Source organism: Lagopus leucura, unplaced genomic scaffold (genome assembly GCF_019238085.1).
Source record: "Lagopus leucura isolate 7727_CA_CO unplaced genomic scaffold, USGS_WTPT01 Super-Scaffold_100009, whole genome shotgun sequence".
Classification (NCBI taxonomy): Eukaryota; Metazoa; Chordata; class Aves; order Galliformes; family Phasianidae; genus Lagopus; species Lagopus leucura.
The window spans coordinates 23897858-23915665 of NW_024962266.1; the positions used below are offsets into that span (position 1 = coordinate 23897858).

At 42.8% G+C, this 17808-nt stretch overlaps 2 protein-coding genes across 2 annotated transcripts; both read right to left on the reverse strand.

Moving 5' to 3' along the window:
* Positions 1 to 223: 223 nt before the first annotated feature.
* Positions 224 to 8805, reverse strand: CZIB (CXXC motif containing zinc binding protein). Its single transcript, XM_042873423.1, has 8 exons — positions 8703 to 8805; positions 8540 to 8623; positions 8104 to 8160; positions 7323 to 7404; positions 6294 to 6325; positions 5756 to 5833; positions 1298 to 1363; positions 224 to 466 (listed from the first exon to the last, which is right to left on the reverse strand). The coding sequence occupies exons 1-8, from the start codon at positions 8706 to 8708 to the stop codon at positions 389 to 391; spliced, it is 483 nt and encodes a 160-aa protein (XP_042729357.1). The 5' UTR covers positions 8709 to 8805; the 3' UTR covers positions 224 to 388.
* Positions 8806 to 10102: 1297 nt separating this feature from the next.
* MAGOH (mago homolog, exon junction complex subunit) lies at positions 10103 to 11798 on the reverse strand. Its single transcript, XM_042873718.1, has 5 exons — positions 11655 to 11798; positions 11514 to 11572; positions 11339 to 11449; positions 10974 to 11056; positions 10103 to 10377 (listed from the first exon to the last, which is right to left on the reverse strand). Exons 1-5 carry the CDS (start codon positions 11740 to 11742, stop codon positions 10278 to 10280), a joined length of 441 nt encoding a protein of 146 aa, XP_042729652.1. The 5' UTR covers positions 11743 to 11798; the 3' UTR covers positions 10103 to 10277.
* Between the last annotated feature and the right edge of the window lie 6010 nt (positions 11799 to 17808).

Below are 17808 nucleotides of genomic sequence, written 5' to 3' on the forward strand. Positions count from 1 at the left end.
CTAGGTGTAGTGGGTGAAAAGAGCTTATTTGCTAGAGAATGGAATGTGGGTATTTCTTGGAGATTAATTAAACCTAATTAAAACTTCAAGGCAATGAGTCATCTAAATGTTAAGCAGCAGTCCATCTCAAACGTATGTATTCCCAAAAAACACATTAAGAAAACATCTGAATTCAGCTAGGCATATATATAACTTTAAATGTGTACTAAGACCATCTCAAAGCTCTCTGTGAAGAATCATTTATTAGCTGTTCCACAGACAGTAAATACAATTTACTTAGGTTTCTATTTGTGAAGTTCAGACATGTGAACAATAACGCCATGAAGCTCTCTGATGTTTTCAGCTCCCTCATCAATAAGCATGCCAAGGTTTGTCAGCAGTGTGAACATCAGCATTTAACAAATTTATGGGTAACTTCATAGATTCCAACAGATTCCTTTGTTTTTTCATCATAGTCATTCCAATCCTGTGGGAATTAAGATTTCATAGCATTAGCCACAGACGATAGATGACAATAGTGTCTAAATCACAGACTGGAATTAACTGAAGCTAAGCCTCACTCACAGTTTGGGTCTTACTGATTGTGTGGTGCTTCCAACATAAATCTAAGCTGTATTCTAATTTTCTAGAGAAGTGAGAGCACTGACCTGAAATGGACTGACCTAAATGGACTTTAGTGTCAGTGTTCTTACATCTTAACAAACTGTAAAGAAAATAAAAAAGCAGTCCACAGCCTGCAGTGGACAAAACAGCAGCCATGGCAGATGAAAGGATTATCTATCATTTACAATGCCCTAGTCATGTGGTTCAGCAGACAAGCAGATCCCTGCCAAGTAGGATACAGGGGAACAGATTTGACCTTGAGATTCTTGCTCACAGCCAAGGAAGATTTGCAATGCTGGAGTCATTATCCTGTGCTTTGAAGGAGAGTCTTTATCTTACTTTTTAATATCTCTGTGCAGAGGAAAAAGTACAGATATCCTGAGGAAATTAGTTCACCACTCTGAATAACAGCAGCCCTTTAGTACTGTGGGTCTTTGCTCTTTGAAATTTCTGAATGATTTATATGTTGCATTTCTCTGTCATCTCCCAAGATACAAAATGCATGCTGATAAAATGAAACTGTTAGTAGTGCTGGTTATTTACAGTTGTAGTTTCTCTGTCCAGTTATGACTTTCTCATGCCTACATGAAAATGCAAAACTAGCCTTTCATGTGCAAGATACATACTTCATGCTAGTGTCATAGCGAACAGAAGCTAGATAATTAAAATTACTAATGAAACTAAGACAACATACCTTTTCTAACAAGTTTATGTCATTGAAAGGTGTGCCAGACTCTGCACCTTCAGCAGCAAATCCTGCCTGCAAACACATTTGCATTAAGTTTTTAAGAATAAGCTGTACAAAGAAAATGTTAAGTATGAAACTGAAATGTTTAATGAAATTAACATTGCACATTTTTATTGTATTTTACCTAAATTAGGTAGGAAAAACAGCCAGTCTGTTTCCTGGACAAGGGTCATGTATGGGGATTGCTAGGTCATGGCCTGAACCAGTGATGGACTACCAGGTGAGAAGGTGTGGTAACCCAGGGCACACAGGTGCAAGTAATGCACCTGGGCAACAAGAAGGAGTAGAATGTGGGTCCACTCCTCCTCACTCTTGTTTAAGGGTTAGCTGAGGAAGCAGGATGTCTATTTGGAGATCACCTCCTCTAGAGCATTCAGCAACCTTCAGAAAGGGTAAGTGACTTGTCCCTCTGTTGTCTGTGTATTGATCAACACCTGTGTGAGCATGTTTGTATTCTGGTAGATGGCAGTATCATTGCCTTCTGCTCTGCAGGTCAGCATGATGCTGTGACCCTTCCCACCACCACTTGTGAAATGGGAAGTCTTGACACAAACAAACATAGTGTAAAACAAAACAATATTGCTCTTTTATGTTTCTTACCAGAAAAGTACTTTCAGTAGTTTTAGATAAACTTTAAAAAGTGAAGTTGAGTTCTATCAGCATCCAACTACTAATAGCTTTAATTTGTATTTAGAAATTATACAGGCACTATATATAAAATAGCTACACAATAAACTCACTGTGAGAAAACACAGAAAAAGTATGGAAAAGAGTCAGTTGTTCTGGTTTACAAATGATCCCAATCCAAGCTGCTCCAGAGAAGGAAGTAGCCTATACTGGATTTAGGTATAGAAGCAACTAGCAAGCCTTGAGCGCAAGGAGGATCAGTTAGCTAACTGAACAGATAATAGCATCCAAACAGTAGAGTTCATCACTATTGCTACTGTTTTTAAAGAAGTGAAGGAAAAGATAGGAATAGCTGTAGGAAAGAAAGTACATATCAGAGGGATGTAGCACAAGAACAAGATGCTCTTTCTGATTTTTCTGTTAAAACATCAGTTATATTAGGGCTTACAGTTTTCAAGCTGTAAAATAAGCTTTATTAGTTTTAAAGGAAACTTAAAATTATCTCAGCCATCTCAATAGTATACAGGGGAGTTTCTTGTAGTGCTACTGCTAAATGTAGAATTTTACTGAGAAACATCTAGGAAGGAAAGGTGGTTTCTTGGTCCTCTGCTAGGGATCTGCACCAGCATTTTTGATAGAAATCTCTTCTGGTACCAAACAGACACTTCACTGTGGGGGAATGTGTGAAGTAAACCACATGATCGTAAAATACTTTAGGATTTAGTGGAAGGTTAAGTGTTGGGAGTTAAACAGACCACAGTGTGGCAGACATGACAACAGGAGAGTTATCTGCAAGGCACAGTGTAAATATGCCCTGTACAAAATTGTCAGAAGCCCAATTCAAAGGAATTGCAACAGCTGAGGAGGCAGATCGCCATGATGGGTGAAAAATGCAGAGCTGAAGTATAGAACAAAGAGCAGAAAAAGAGATTCCCCAGCACTCCAAGGGACAACAAGCTATGTTACTGAATTTCAAGCTTCTATACCAGACACGTTCTTAGAGCTTTGGCGTCAAAGCACAGACTCATTTAATCTGTTAAAGGAAGCTGGGAACTGCAGTGCCTCGTCTGCCCTCTGCTGACAGGCAAAGGACCAACAGTTAAAGCAAAAACAGCATATTGACACACATCTGCTACCAGTGTAAGTATTAATGTTGGCACAAAGCAAAGAAGCTGAAGGTTTAAAAGAAATTCTGTAAAGAATCCTCCATACTGAACTGACCTCAGGGATGGTTGGTTTGTACCTATTTAAAAAAAAATTGTACAGTAATCTATAGCCAGTCCCTAAGACTGCAGGGCAGACAGGTTGGCTTGGATCATATAAAATACATAGAACTGTAAGGAGCCACAGAAGTATATGTTGTGTTTATTCATTTGGGCATCAGGAAATTCACTGAAGAATCTGCTGAGGGACTCAAGTGTATTCTCCAGTTAAGTGCACAAGCTACACTTAGGGAATATTATATGAAAAGCTTATGAAAGCTGTGAAGTCTTTGTTCTGCAGATAAAAGTGACAGGTAGGATGCTGATACGTAAACATCTCCTGCATCTCAGAGGTTTCCCATAGATTTTACTTGAAGTTCAAGTAGGGGATCAGGCCTAGCCAGCATGGGTTCATGAAGGGCAGGTCCTGTTTGACCAACCTGATCTCCTTCTATGATCTAGTGACCCATCTGGTGGATGAAGGAAAGGCTGTTGATGTGGTCTACCTAGACTTCAGCAAAGCCTTTGACACTGTCTCCCACAGCATTCTCCTGCAGAAGCTGGCAGCCAGAGGCTTGGATGGGTACACTCTTGGCTGGGTAAGGAGCTGGCTGGAGGGCCGGGCACAGAGAGTGGTGGTGAATGGAGTCAAATCCAGCTGGCGACCAGTCGTGAGTGGTGTTCCGCAGGGGTCGGTGCTGGGGCCTGTCCTCTTCAATATCTTTATTGATGACCTGGATGAGGGCATCGAGTGCACCCTCAGTAAATTCGCAGATGACACCAAATTGGCTGGAAGTGTGGATCTGCCTGGGGGTAGCGAGGCCCTACAGAGGGATCTGGACAGGCTGGAGAGCTGGGCTGGAGCCAATGGGATGAGTTTCAACAAGGCCAAATGCCGGGTCCTGCACTTCGGCCACAACAACCCCAGGCGACGCTACAGGCTTGGGGCGGTGTGGCTGGAGGACTGCGTAGAGGAAATGGACCTGGGGGTATTGATTGATGCTCGGCTGAACATGAGCCGACAGTGTGCCCAGGTGGCCAAGAAGGCCAATGGCATCCTGGCTTGCATCAGAAACAGTGTTGCAAGCAGGAGCAGAGAGGTGATTGTTCCCCTATATTCAGCGCTCGTGAGGCCGCACCTCAAGTACTGTGTCCAGTTTTGGGCCCCTCACTGCAAGAAAGATATTGAGGCCCTGGAACGTGTTCAAAGGAGGGCAACAAAGCTGGTGAGGGGTCTGGAACACAGGCCATATGAGGAGAGGCTGAAGGAGCTGGGAATGTTCAGCCTGGAGAAGAGGAGGCTCAGGGGAGACCTCATTGCTCTCTATAACTTCCTGAAGGGAGGTTGTAGTGAACTGGGGGTCGGCCTCTTCTCTCGTGTCATTAGTGATAGGACCAGGGGGAATGGCTTCAAGCTACGGCAGGGGAGATTCAGGCTGGACATGAGGAAGTATTACTTTTCAGAAAGGGTGGTCAGGCACTGGAATGGATGCCCAGGGAGGTGGTGGAGTCACCGAGCCTGGGGGTGTTCAAGGAAAGGCTGGATGTTGTGTTGAGGGACATGGTTTAGTAGGAGCTATTGGGAATAGGTGAACAGTTGGACTGGGTGATCTTTTAGGTCTTTTCCAACCTTAGTGATTCTATGATTCTATGATTCTATGAAGTTCCTAGTTCTGTCTGGCATCAAAGCCTTCAAACAGGAATAAGCGAAGATCCCTTCTGTTGCTTAGAAAGATGGATTTGAATTAAAAATGAAGATCTCCTCCTGCAGCACAATGCTGTGGTGTCTTCATTTATACCTAATTCCTTGTAGGATCAGCTTTTTTCATCTGTTTGTTAGCATAGTGTCACAGTCTGAGGGGAGGATAAGACAGGTTTATATTTGTCAGTCTATTTACACCTAATCTGGTTAAATATAGTAAGGAGTTAGACTGCATACAGCATGAGCATGCACAAGCAAATGAATTGTTAGGAACCGGCTTGGCAGTGAAGAAATCCTTTGACTCTGAACCCTGAAGTGTGCTTTGCAACAGCCTTTAACTGCCTTCCTCGGTTTTGGTCTGAGCAAGTTTCCAAAGGAAGATTACCAATACGTTTCCTACAGCTTTGATGTCATATTGCAAGATTTATGGAGAGGTCATATATTGATGACTGTTCATATCTGGAACGTTGGTTATTTTTGTTGTAATGTATCAATAACCAAAGTGGAGCTCCCCTGACTGTGGCTACCTGCATGCTCCTGCAGTTCCCCTCTGAAAGACTCCCGTTTGCAATAACCTGAGCAATGAAGACATTTCAGATCAGTTCAGATGAGTGATGCTCAGCCACGTGTAAGGCATTATGAGTAACCCAGGGGTATTTTATGCTACTGGAACACAAGTACAAAGAATTCCAGAAGTGCTGTGCTGTTTGTGATTTCCTGAAGTTGAATAAAGTACTGTGGAGAAGATGGAAAATCAGGGAGGTCCAGGACATTCCAGGAAGAGCAGCAACATTTCAAAAACTATATTTTAATTGCTCTAGAGTCTGGAAGTGCTCTTAAAAACTGATAAACAGATCCCAAGTATGAACTCACCTGTGGCTGAAAGTCAACTGGTTCCAAACCTCGGCATTCAAACTCCACTATTGTCTTGAATTTCTCACTGTCTTCAGCCTATAATTGAGTCAGAATACTGTTAGTTTTCAGCTAATAAAACAGTGACAGATATTACTCTGGGAATGAACTGCTTTATAGGCAGTACTATCAACTCTGATGTCCCAAGTGACAGCAAAATCCTAGGGCTAGTTTAATGGGTTGTAATTAGCTGAATGTCTTGCTCTGCCACAAGGAAGCCTTCAAAAGGAAACAATCACCTGTGATTTCAGTAATACAGTTTCATGTTTTGCTTGTGAAATGTATCACAGATCATTCTATATTTGAGACTGAGCTCTGTTAATGCAAATTTTATTCTCCATTAGACTGTTCAGAAGTCTATAAGAGACAATTTTTTTTTTATCACGTGAACATATGTAGTTTATGTATTCTTGAAAGGGGAATGTGATGATACAGCAAGAACTGGGAATACTATTAATATCTACTCATATTTCACTTGCATAAAAGAAAACAAACTTACATTATATGGTTTGATTGTCTGACTTAAAATATCTAAAAAACAAAAAACAACAGATGTGTAAAAGTGAGTGGCAGCACATCTTCAGAACATAGCACAAACCAAGTCCCAGCTGTTTCTCCCTTCCGAAAAGAAATCCTTAAGAATAAAAGAAACAAAGTAAGCGAGCAATTCCTGCAGTTGTTCTTCAAAAGATAGAATTATTCTTGCTCCTCTGGAGAAGTTTACGCTATACCATTTTGTTATCTTGCTAATAAAATTTAAAAAAAATTTAAAATTCAAATGATACTTTTGTAAAATGACTTAAAGGATGAGAGCTCTGTTCATGCAGAAACCTGAACTAACCAGGAGGCCTGAGAAACCATCAGCTGCAAGGAACATTGTTGTACAGTTGTTTTTGTGTGTGTGTGTGTGTGTGTGTGTGTGAGCATCTCCAGCTCTACCCCCAAAGCTGCCTTTGTGGAAATCCTTTGATTCCTTTGCAAAGAGCAACAAAGAACCTGCAAGTAACTTTCATAACCATGCATTTAGTTTATTACTGTTTTATGTATTTAACGGGAGTTATAACTCTCAGCCTAGTTCATCCTACGCTTTTCTAATGTTTGTTTTCTTATATGTCTTTATAAAGCAGCAGTTACATCCCAATAGAGAGAAAAGCCCAATTAGAGAAAGATAGAATACAGTGGAAAAACCAGATGTGACATCCTGAGCTAGCCAAGTAGCTGCATCTCTTTAAATCAGACTATTTGCTCGAATCTCAAAAAGAAAAAATGATCCAGCCATGCTGTGAAGTTGGCCATGTTGTTCCTACTGTCCAACATTGTGGACTTAAGTTCTTTTTTTATGTTGTTGATGACCAACTGACCTCTCAATTTCCTTCATAAGCATGACAGTATCAGCTGGCTACTCAAATATCAGTGTACTTGGGGGGGGGGGGGGTTGGAAATGTTTCAAACAAAAATTGGGACTGAAAAATAGATGTAGGAGAAAAGTATAACGTGGATGATGCGTCTTGGGTTTCTAAACACATACCAATGGAGTTCTCTCTGGAGCACAACTTGCATTTCTGCACCATAGTGGCACTTCCTCTGCCTCCTTTCAGGGGAGCACTGTCCTACAGACCATAACAATGGAGATATTTTTAATTCCATTCTAGCTGAGTCACTGGAAGCCCCTGCAAAGGTACAGCTTTTGTGTGTGCTTCTTTGTTTTACAAGAAGTCTCCAACTTTTGCTTTTTAAAAGCATTGAGAAGGCTTTTAGAAACTAGAGATGTGTAATTCAGAAAGCTGTAATTCTCCAGTAACTGTTCTAGATTTAAAACACTGAATAATGATATAGTTATGTCCTTAATAACTCAAAATGCATTCAGTGGAGATGATAATGCCTTTCTAATAACAAAGCCTTCTTTTATCCCTGACAAATTTACTCTGCTTCTTCAGTTTCCAAATGCTCATCCAGCATGCTGAACTCCCCCCAAATTGCCTAACTTCCAACAACGTTCCTTAAGCAAAGCTTATCCCAACATCACTTCAAAATTTGTTTTCAACTGATGTTTTTACAGAAAGGTGGCTTTTCAAAGCAGGTGTCAATATTTTATCACCGAGTCACCATTCCAATGGCTTATTTCAATTAAGTCTCCATATATATTTTGAATACAAAATACAAGAGCTTTTCCTGACTGCATGTGGCTGCTATCACCAGGAGCTATTTCATCTGATGTGCATCTGTCGCACGCTGATGTTCCTGTTCACTGCATGTACAAGGCAGGCTTGTTTTCTTTGTTTGATGCAGGTTACCACGGGGAAACTCACCATCAACCGGAGGTACTGCCATTTTTCAGAGACCTCACCACAGTTCCCGCATTTCAGCTGAAAAATAACATAAATCAGAGAATTTAGGTGCATTGGGCGGCACACGTATTGCGAGATGCAGCCACTAAGCAGAAGATGGGAAGAACGCAGCTCGTCACTTACTGCAGCCGTGCGCTGGGGATGTCAGCTCAGCACCTGCCTCAGCAGTGCAGGCTCTACCCTTCACACAGACCGCCCCGGTAGCTAAGCAGCGCACGGTGCCACGCGTGCGTTGGGAACCCATGAGCGGCTCCTGTAGCAGCCCGCCTGCACCGCGTGGGGAAAAGCGCAGCAGCTCTGCAGCTCGCCGTGCTCAAGGGGGCAGATGTGACTCTTATAGCACCGTGCCCGGCAGTTTCAGGCTAAAAGCGGCGATCCCTGCTCCCGCAGCCCGCACCTTGAGGTACCAGCGGAAGTCCTCCCCCTCGGCCCGCAGCCGGGTGATGTTCTCCAGGGTAGCTCGCAGCTGCAGCCCGATCCTCTGCAAGGCAAGAGGCAGCGACAGCCCGTCAGCTCGGCTCGGGTCGGCCCGGCACGGCCCGGCCGCGGCCCCGACCTACCCCCATGGCACCCTCCTGGCCGTGCGCTTTTGCCCTCAGTTACGATGGCGGTCGCCGCTTTCTGCCGACTTGAAGCCGAGCTGCCCACAGCCAAGATGGCGCCCGGCGGCGCGACCTGACACCGCCCTGAGCGGGAGCGGGGCCGAATGGGAAGGCTGGGGGGCAGGAATGGCGAGCGCTGCGGGGACGAGGCAGGGGCGGTGCGGGAAGGCAGAGGGTTGCCCAGAAAAGATCATGGCCAGAGAAGGGAAAGCCTGAGGGAGGGCTTGGGCAGAGGACTTGAAGATGAACTTCAGTAATTAGCACGCCGACACATAACCTGCTCTTTTGTATTTCTTAGGAAACAGCATTTTTGGTTACATTGAGCAGAATGGAGGACTCTTTATTGCTTCCTATTCAAATAACACGGATTTCAGCTTCAGAGGATTCACCCAGATGCTTTGTAGTACCGTCAGCCACAGAGCTGATGTTGTGCCTCAGGTAAGGCACATAACAGCCCTTGTAAACTGGAGTTGCTTTTCTTGAGCTCCATATAATATGCAGAAAAGTCTCTTAATGCACATTAAAACTTGGCTAAAGTTAAGTTAAACCTGCCACACTACAAGAAAATTGCTGGTTAATCCGGATCTGGTTCTGATAAGATTCCCATTGCAGCAGAAAAATCACTTGAAAGAAGCACAGTTTTAGTTAGTGCACCTTACATATTGCAGAAGTCTTAAGCAAGTTTCACCACGGCTTAAAAGTTCTGTATCTTACATTGATTTTCTTTCACTTCCAGGCTTAACTGGGGAGTTAAAAGCAAGACAGCGCACTTCCACTCATTGTGAGGTGGGCACCAGCACACATCAGGCTGCCAGTTCAAGTTCACATTAGTGAGGAAAGCTATCCATCCACTTCTGTAGTGCTTACAAAACTTACCACTTTGAGACACGTGCTTGGTCCTCCTCTATGCCTCTTAAGCAATGGTGTGCTAGTCTAGAAAAAGGTATGCTAGTCTAGAACTTAACATGTTCCACATTTCTAAGTTTCAGTTCTTCCAAGAGAAGCTGCATGGGAGGAGCATCTGAAGATCCTGGATGGCCCCTGCACAGTCTGTTGTCTACTTCTGCTCTAAAGGCAAGTGGGTACAGCAGGAGGTTGTTACATCTTGTGTCTTTGCTATAACCATGCCTCATGTGCTGAGCCAGGGTTTGAGTTGTTTTGATCGGGCCTTCCTAAGGCAACAATTAGTAACAAAAGTTTATCTTGGCAGCTGACAGAAGTATATTTTCACAGAGCCATGCGAGGCTTAATTCTACTGCATAGAGAAGTGAAATATACCTTTGTGATACAACTGAAATGACATTTCCTAAATGTACCATGATAAAAGAAGTGTTAGGAAGTCAGTTTATCACCAGAAATTTTAAATTAAAAATATTGATGTCAACAGTTTATTAAGACAGTCACTTACAGTTTGTAAAAAAAATTCTAACATACATAAAAGCTTCGGGCCTGAAGAAGCAAGGATTTGAAAAAGCATACCCCCCTCTCCCCCCAATGTACAGACACTGCAGTACAAACTTCAGTTTGTTTGATTTAGATTGGCTTAATCTTGAAGTGTAGTCCAATAAGACTGAAGACTAGACACTTGAGGTCCTGGACCAGGTAGTAGAACACTCTCAAACCTTCTGGATCCCTGCAGTGCATAATAGAAGGAACAAAGGAAAAAGAAGACTTAAGTTGTAAGAGCAGTTTTTAGAATTAACCTATACATAGGTCTATACACACACACACACACACACACAAAAAAAAAACTATAGCAGGATTTTTTAGGGGTTGTTGTTGACAGAACATTAATTTATTCTTCTATCGATTGATAAACCTTAAAAACATGGAATGCAGAATGTTCTAAGTCTTGACAGGATGTGCGTTTTTATCACTGCATAGTAGCATCGCTTTGCACTTACAAAACAAAATATGCAGCCTTTTCTGAAATACAGAAGTCCTGGTTCTGTTAGAAACATGGATGTACACAGGCCAGAGACAGTTTAGTTCAGACTGACTCTCTGAACGCATCTAACAGGTGTTCTTGTAGTAAGGTTAGCTGCTCAGTGAATTTGAAATCTGTCAAGCAATGACATGAGGTTAATTATGTCGCAACAGGGAGTACCAGTGCTTCCAGGAGCTGATCAGTAGTTTCAAACCACATAAAGTATGAGCACCTAATAATCAGTAGGTTCTAATATAGAAGGCTACATAAAGACAACAGCAACACAAAAGCAGAGTACATACTTGGATTGATTTACATCGATGAGCGAACCAATTTTTGACGTGGTAAAGGAGATGTGCTCGTCACCAATTACTATTTCAAGCTCCTGTGAAGCAAAAGATGATATGATGTCAGATTGCTGCACCGTGGCAGTAGAAAAATTCAAGCACCGGGGTGACGACTTTTATTTATTGCAGGGTATGAATGCACCGTGCCTGTGACTCACATTAACTCTCACAGCTAAACTGCCATTTAGGGTTTGAATTAGCTCTTAATTGAATTAGCTCTCCTTCCTACATGTGATGCTGGGTTAGAAGTCCAATCGCAGTTTTAATTAGCGCGCATAAGAACCGTAAGAGCCCTGAGGAAACAGCAACAGCACACCGACCTGGCGGCCCACCCTGTCCGGCGGGGGCCACAGCGCGTCGTCCTCTTTGGTGATCTCGCTGTCGTCGATGATCCGTTTCAGCTCCTCCATGACGCTCTTGTGCACGTAGGCCTGCAAGCGGCACCTCAGTATGACGGCGCCCGGCCGGCCCGCGCCCCCCGCCGCGCCCCCTCACCTCTTTGCGGATCATCACGTCGTTCTTGTAGTTGCTGTTGTTGGCGTAGCGCAGCTTTCCTGCGGGAGGACCAGCGTTAAGGCCGCCGGGCCCGGCTACACGCGGCGCCAGAGCTCCCGCCCCGCCCGCCGCCCTGCTCACCGTCGGGCCTGAACTCGAACTCGAGGAACTCGTGCCCGAACTTCCCCTTGTGCCCCACGTAGTACCGCAGGTAGAAGTCGCTCGCCATGGTCCCGTCGCGCCGCACCGCACCGGCATGCACCGCGACGGCGCGCGCCGAATGCGTTACGGAGGGCGGGGCGGAACGAGCCCAGCCCGCCGCGCCCTCTCCGCGCTCCAATTGGCTGCCGCCCGCGAGGCCGAGCGGCCGCGGTGACGCTTGCGCCCCCCTCCGGCGGGGAGGACTGCTGCAGCTCCGCACCTGAGGGCGGTGCCGGGCCGCCATATTGCCCGCGTCGGGATGGGGATACCCCGACATCACCGGGCACCCCGGCGGCACGAAGAGCTGCAGGTGAGGGGCTCTGGTGCCGCCCTCACGCCTTGCCCGACCTCTCCCGTAGCGTTCTGAAACCTCCAGAGCCGATGGCGTGGTGGTGAACTGCTGGGAGGAAGGAGATGGGCAGAGCTGTGGCTCAGTCAAAATTTTACAGGAATTTACAAAGGCTATCATGTGGAAGTTTATTTCCAGTGATTCCTTTTGAGATACGTAATGAGTTTGGCACAGGCTGAAGCTAACCCTGTGAATTGTCCTGTAGGTAGATCACACAGCACACATTGGTGCTACATAAGTGGTGACTTGCGTCCATACAGGTTTCAAGCTCTTCAGTTAGAAATTAGATAAGTGCTTTATTTTATTAGTGTACGTCTCTGATTTTGTTATATGGATCTGCTAAATTATTCAAGGGTTCCCCAGCTGGCAGAGAGCAAAGATATTTCCTTAACCTTTAGCCTTCCTGTAACCTTTCCTTAAGGGACGACTGTGTCCACAAGAGGTCTGTGTGTCTGAAATAGTCAAAGGATTTGGTCATTTTGCCATGCCCAGGTGATACAAGAAGCTATTTGTTTGTCCATCTTCAGGTTGCACGTGTTGTGTTCCAGTATATGAAATTGTTGCAGAAAATGAGCCCAAATAAAAGGTAAGTCTTTAATCCATTCTTTACCATAAGAGAAGTAGAAAGAAGATAAGATTGTTGCCTCGTACGTGGCTATCCTATTCCACTTAATCATTAAGTGCTAAGGAACACCCCTGTCCTCATGCCCTCTCTCAACTACAGCTTTCACCTTCCGTGTTCTGCTGGACGTCAGCTTTCACTGTTTCTGAACTTTTGTCAGGCAAAAGGGAGCAGATTAAATAGATTAGTCTTTAAAGAAAGGAGAGTTGCTATCAAAACTCACTTTGATTAAAAAACTGATAAGAAGCATGTTAGAAACCAGCAGACCAGGCTGCCTAGAGCCACATCCAGCCTGGCCTTGAATGCCTCCAGAGATGGGGCATCCACAGCCTCCTTGGGCAGCCTGTTCCAGAGCCTCACCACCCTCTGTGTGAAAAACTTCCTAATATCTAACCTAAACCTCCCCTGTCTCAGTTTAAAACCATTCCCCCTTGTCCTGTCACTATCCACCCTCGTAAACAGTTGTTCTCCCTTCTGTTTATATGCTCCTTTGAAATACTGGAAGGCCCCAATGAGGCCCCAGAGCCTTCTCTCCTCATGTGCTTCACAGGCATGGAGCAGTACTGGGCAGATGTTTGGGCCTATGACTTAAGGTTAAATCCGGATTTATGTCTTCCAAAAGAAAATAAATAGGTGAGATATCAGTGCCTGATTGAATGCTGTCATTGTCTTTTTCCCTATTTTTTTCTGCATGGGAATAGGCAATAAATGAAAAATGATCTGTGCATTTTTGTGTTTTTCCTGCTTTAGAAAGATATTTGTGTTAATTTCGTAAAGGCTTCTACACATTTTAATTTTGTGTCAAATTCTAACTGGCATTGTTTCTTTGCTGTATTTTTAAGGCAGAGTGAAATAAAAAAGTCCAAATGCATTCAGAATAACCTGTAAGTGGCTGGAGAAATTTGACTTTTGTGTATTGGTTCTGACTAGCCACACTGTTTTAGAAAGATAGTGCAACCAGTGCTCTTTGCTTGAAGATTGGCACATGGGTCAGAGTTTTGATGTGGGACTAAATTAGCTATTTTTGTGTCTAAAGAGTTGCATACAACTTAATATAGTAAGGGATGTAAAAGAAGAACAGAGGAGAAAATTGTTATAGAAGACAGCATGCTTGGATGGCAGATCTGAAGTGTAACAAGCTGCATGTTGTGTTTCTGTGTCAGGCACTGATTTCTCCCTGAAGACACCTGATTTCCTAGAGACAGCTTATCCAGTAAAAGGTGTGAGCACAGCACAGGGATGCACGTGGTACAAGAAGGACAATAAATTCCAGAAACCTGAAGGTAATGAGCATATTAACTAATGTGCAAAACAAGGCTTTCTCTGGGTTCCCATTAACACTGTACACTGTATGCTTTTTTGTTGTTTATTTTGTACATAAATTGCTTGTTATACCAAATAGCTTTTTCTAGCATGTGTCTGTGGAGAGAGATGTTGGTGCAGAATTACAGTGGTAGCATTTTATAGCTAGTTGTATCCCAGCCTTAACTGCTTTTGCTCCCTAGGTCAAATATCCACTCCTGTTACAACAGCAGAGTTGTGGATTGCTGGTCTGTGTGGTCTTGGGCTCAGCTTTCAGGGTGACTGTACAGATCACTGACAGTACCTACACAAGCTCCCTTGCTGAGGTTAAGAAAGGTGTGCACGTTTTTTCCTCTATGGCTGCATAAAACTCTGTACTGTATATTGGATTTTGGAAGAAGTAAAGAGCTTAAATGCTGGCCTAAGCACTTTGTATCCTGCAGTGGAATAAAAAAGGTCAGGCAATAACTCATGTTCAGAAGGAAGACTTCAGTACAATGGAATTGGTTTATTTAATGCTAATGAAAAGGTCACGTCTTTTGTTTTTCATTCTCACATAAATTGATTTTGTAAAGTTGAAGTGGGTTTTCTACAGCTTTTTTTCTATGGCTCTTCTATTCCAGTGTTTGAGAAAAGGTCATCTTCTTAGTGGACGCTTGGTATTATATGGTCTATTCAATCAGTATTATTTCTGTTGATGCTATTGTGGTAGTGTACTATTTTTTTCTTCTTGGATCTCCCTTCTTTTTTTCCTCTTAACTTTGCTCTTCCCAGTCAACCCAATTTCAGCTGGCTGTTTGTCACACAGTCTAGTAGTTCAGAGGTGTTTGAATCTGATTAATGCTCAATTTGAGTTGTAGAAACTCGAATGTCTTAGACTAGTCTGATGTGCCAAGCTTAGGTTAATGTGTTTTTTTCATGTTTTGGTCACTGTGTGAGAGCTCAAAGGGATTCCTACTCTAGTATCTGTCCTTATGGGAGTGAATTGCAGTATGTGTCTGTATGATGTGTCAGTAGAAGAGTGTGACTAAGTACTGGCATTCTTATTGTTGCTTTGACCTTTAATTTCTCAGCATAAAGCTGCTTTAAGAACTGAAAGCCCTTTAGCCCTTTTTTTTGGTAATGCTTTCAGGTAGAGATCCAAGTAAAAAAAAAGAGAAAAAGAGGTCATCTCCAGAGTTAAAGGATCTGGAAGGAAGGAACCAATTTGAGGATTGAGAATCTGGTAGTAGATAAAAAAACATGGAAAATGCCAGAGCCTCACAATTCTTCATTCTCTCCAGACATTCATATTTTCTCTGTATACACAAAATATCTTCTTTGGAATCATGGAGATTTTGCTGGACAAAGCAAAACTTTATTACTATTATAGCATAGTGGTATTCTGTAGGACACTAGTTCCTAAGGAGGATTGCTGCTGTTTTAGAGCATTTTTATTGATTTTGCCTTAGAGGGGTAATATTGTGGCCTATGAAGAAAATGGAAGCAAATAAAGACATTTTGCCAGTCTTGAACAATTTGAAAACTGAATAGGTATGAAATCTGTTTTCACCACGAGTGGAATTTTTGGTTCTTAATGCTAGATATCTACAATTCCAAGTTCTCTTTAGACTTGAAAGTAGTTCAGAGTATGCAGGTTGGTGGGGGGAAAAAACACAGAATCTCAGAATAGTCTAGAAGAAAAATGCTCATATACTTGAAGCTCCTCCTCTTTTTTCTTTCTTATGTAAAGAAGATTCTCTTTCTTATGTGATACGTTTCCACCTGATTTCTCCACAGGTGCAGTGATCTGCACAGAGGTAAGAATATCTCTCTGTCATCTGCCTTGCAAGCCAAGGCAGAACACTGCATCAGTGATGAAGTAGCATCAGTTAAAAGATCTAATACCTATTATAAACATGTTCCTCCTTTCATATAATTTTCCTGTTGCTCAGTAGCTATGTTCCCTAGAAGACAGGGAATGGAATGTTTTCTTCAGGAAAGAATAAATTCATACTGTAGGTGTTAGTGCAGCTGCCTCAGTAGGAAAGTAGCTTATAACCTTTATGGTAATGATGAATGGTGAATGTTGCCTAATCTTCTGCCTGTGACTTTATATTGACATCCCCTATATGCAGCATGCCTGCTAACCTTTGATTAAGATTTTCTGTTCTGTTTCTGAAGTTGATGTTGCTAAACTGGAGTATGAACTGATGGCTGGAGAGTATGGTTTGGTTGTTAGAGTGAATGGATACAATCATAAGCTACTTGGAAGTCCTAACATCACCCTCAGCAAAGCTCAACAAATCATACCTTGAGCACTGTTTTCTACATTAGTCAAAGGCCTAGAATGCTTAGGTTTACGTTGGAATTCATTAATTCATAGTTCTGTGTGGTTAATTTTAGGGCGCTGGTAGAAAAGAAGGCAGTCATCTTTGTTCTTCCTGTCTTGTCGTAACATGGTGGCTTAAGGAGCCTGTCTTTTCATCAGAAATTTACCATGCACTTCTTTGCATGCTGAACACAGAGAATGCCAGCTCAATAATTATATGTGAGTTCAATTCTCAAACTGCCAAAGATTTTTGCTTTATACTGAGTAACAGAACTAACGATCGGGTGCCAAAGCTGTCATGAATTCAAGAATTAAAATAGTTATCCTGCATGTATTTCTTCTTAGTTACTTGCATTTCTTCTGTCAGCAGCACCTGTGTGCATACTGTGAGGTTCAAATTTGTTCTTAGAAGATGAACAAATCTTCAGAGCAAGTGTCAGCTGTGTCAGTCCCCTCCCACAGCTCACGTCCAGCTGCTTTGTTTCTTTCTAATTGCCAGTGGTCTCACTCACACATCATGCTCTTTCTTTAGTAGTTCTTCTCAGTCTCTCTGGAAGGACGTGTTGTTTTTGATTGTTGTTCAGACTGCTTTTGTTAGTTTCTTAAAAAATAAAGCTGAGAAGGAGAGATACTCAATGCCTGCTGCTGCACAGGTAAGTAGATGAAATTAACATCACATAAGATTGGTGTTAACCAACAAAATTTGATTTGGAAAGGATAGCTTACTTGAGTTAAAGCTTCTTTACAGCTGAAAAGAGCAAGAGATGCCTGGAATCTTCAGCAGATCAGTGGAAACCACCTTGCTTAATCTTTTGAGGAAAAGACAGTAGCCAGTACTGGGTGAATATGGTCTGACATCCTTGATGCTCTTTGGATTTGATGATGTAGATATTCTGATAAGCCTGATGTGTTGATTTTTCTTAAAGGAGAAAATATTAACCAAAATGGGGCTGCAGCTTTCTGATCTGCAGAAGCAGCCAGAGGTGCTCCATTTCACTGCTACTTGTTGTGAAGGCAGAGCATGCTCTAGAAAGGAGATGTGAAATGAAAGCTAAGGGTATTTTCTAGACTATGTATCACTAATAGCTGTCAGTACTTTTGTAAAATGAATTTGTATGTTATGTTGTCTCTGCTAGGATTTTGCTTTGAACCGACTAACTGACATTCAAAAGTTTCTAAGCCTGTAGATTAAAAGGCTCTGCTTCAGGATTTAGGGTTAAACTGAGCCTTGTGTAGGCTGCTGTGTGGGTAGCAGTGTGTAGGTCCCTTAGGAGAGAGGGGGATAACTGTGTCAAGTATTAGCATAAACTGTTATGAAGTTGACTGGAAGTTCCACTGTGTATTTAAAAAACCTGACTCCTGCAAAATGACAATCCCATGCTGTCATCTCTAAAACTCAGCATGTTGGAAGATGAATTGTGGTTGTTCTCTCTTGTATTATTTTTGCTCAGTGCAGCTTCTCAGCAGCGTGTCATCGTTTCTGAATTGTTGGCTTTTTGTTTTCCAATAT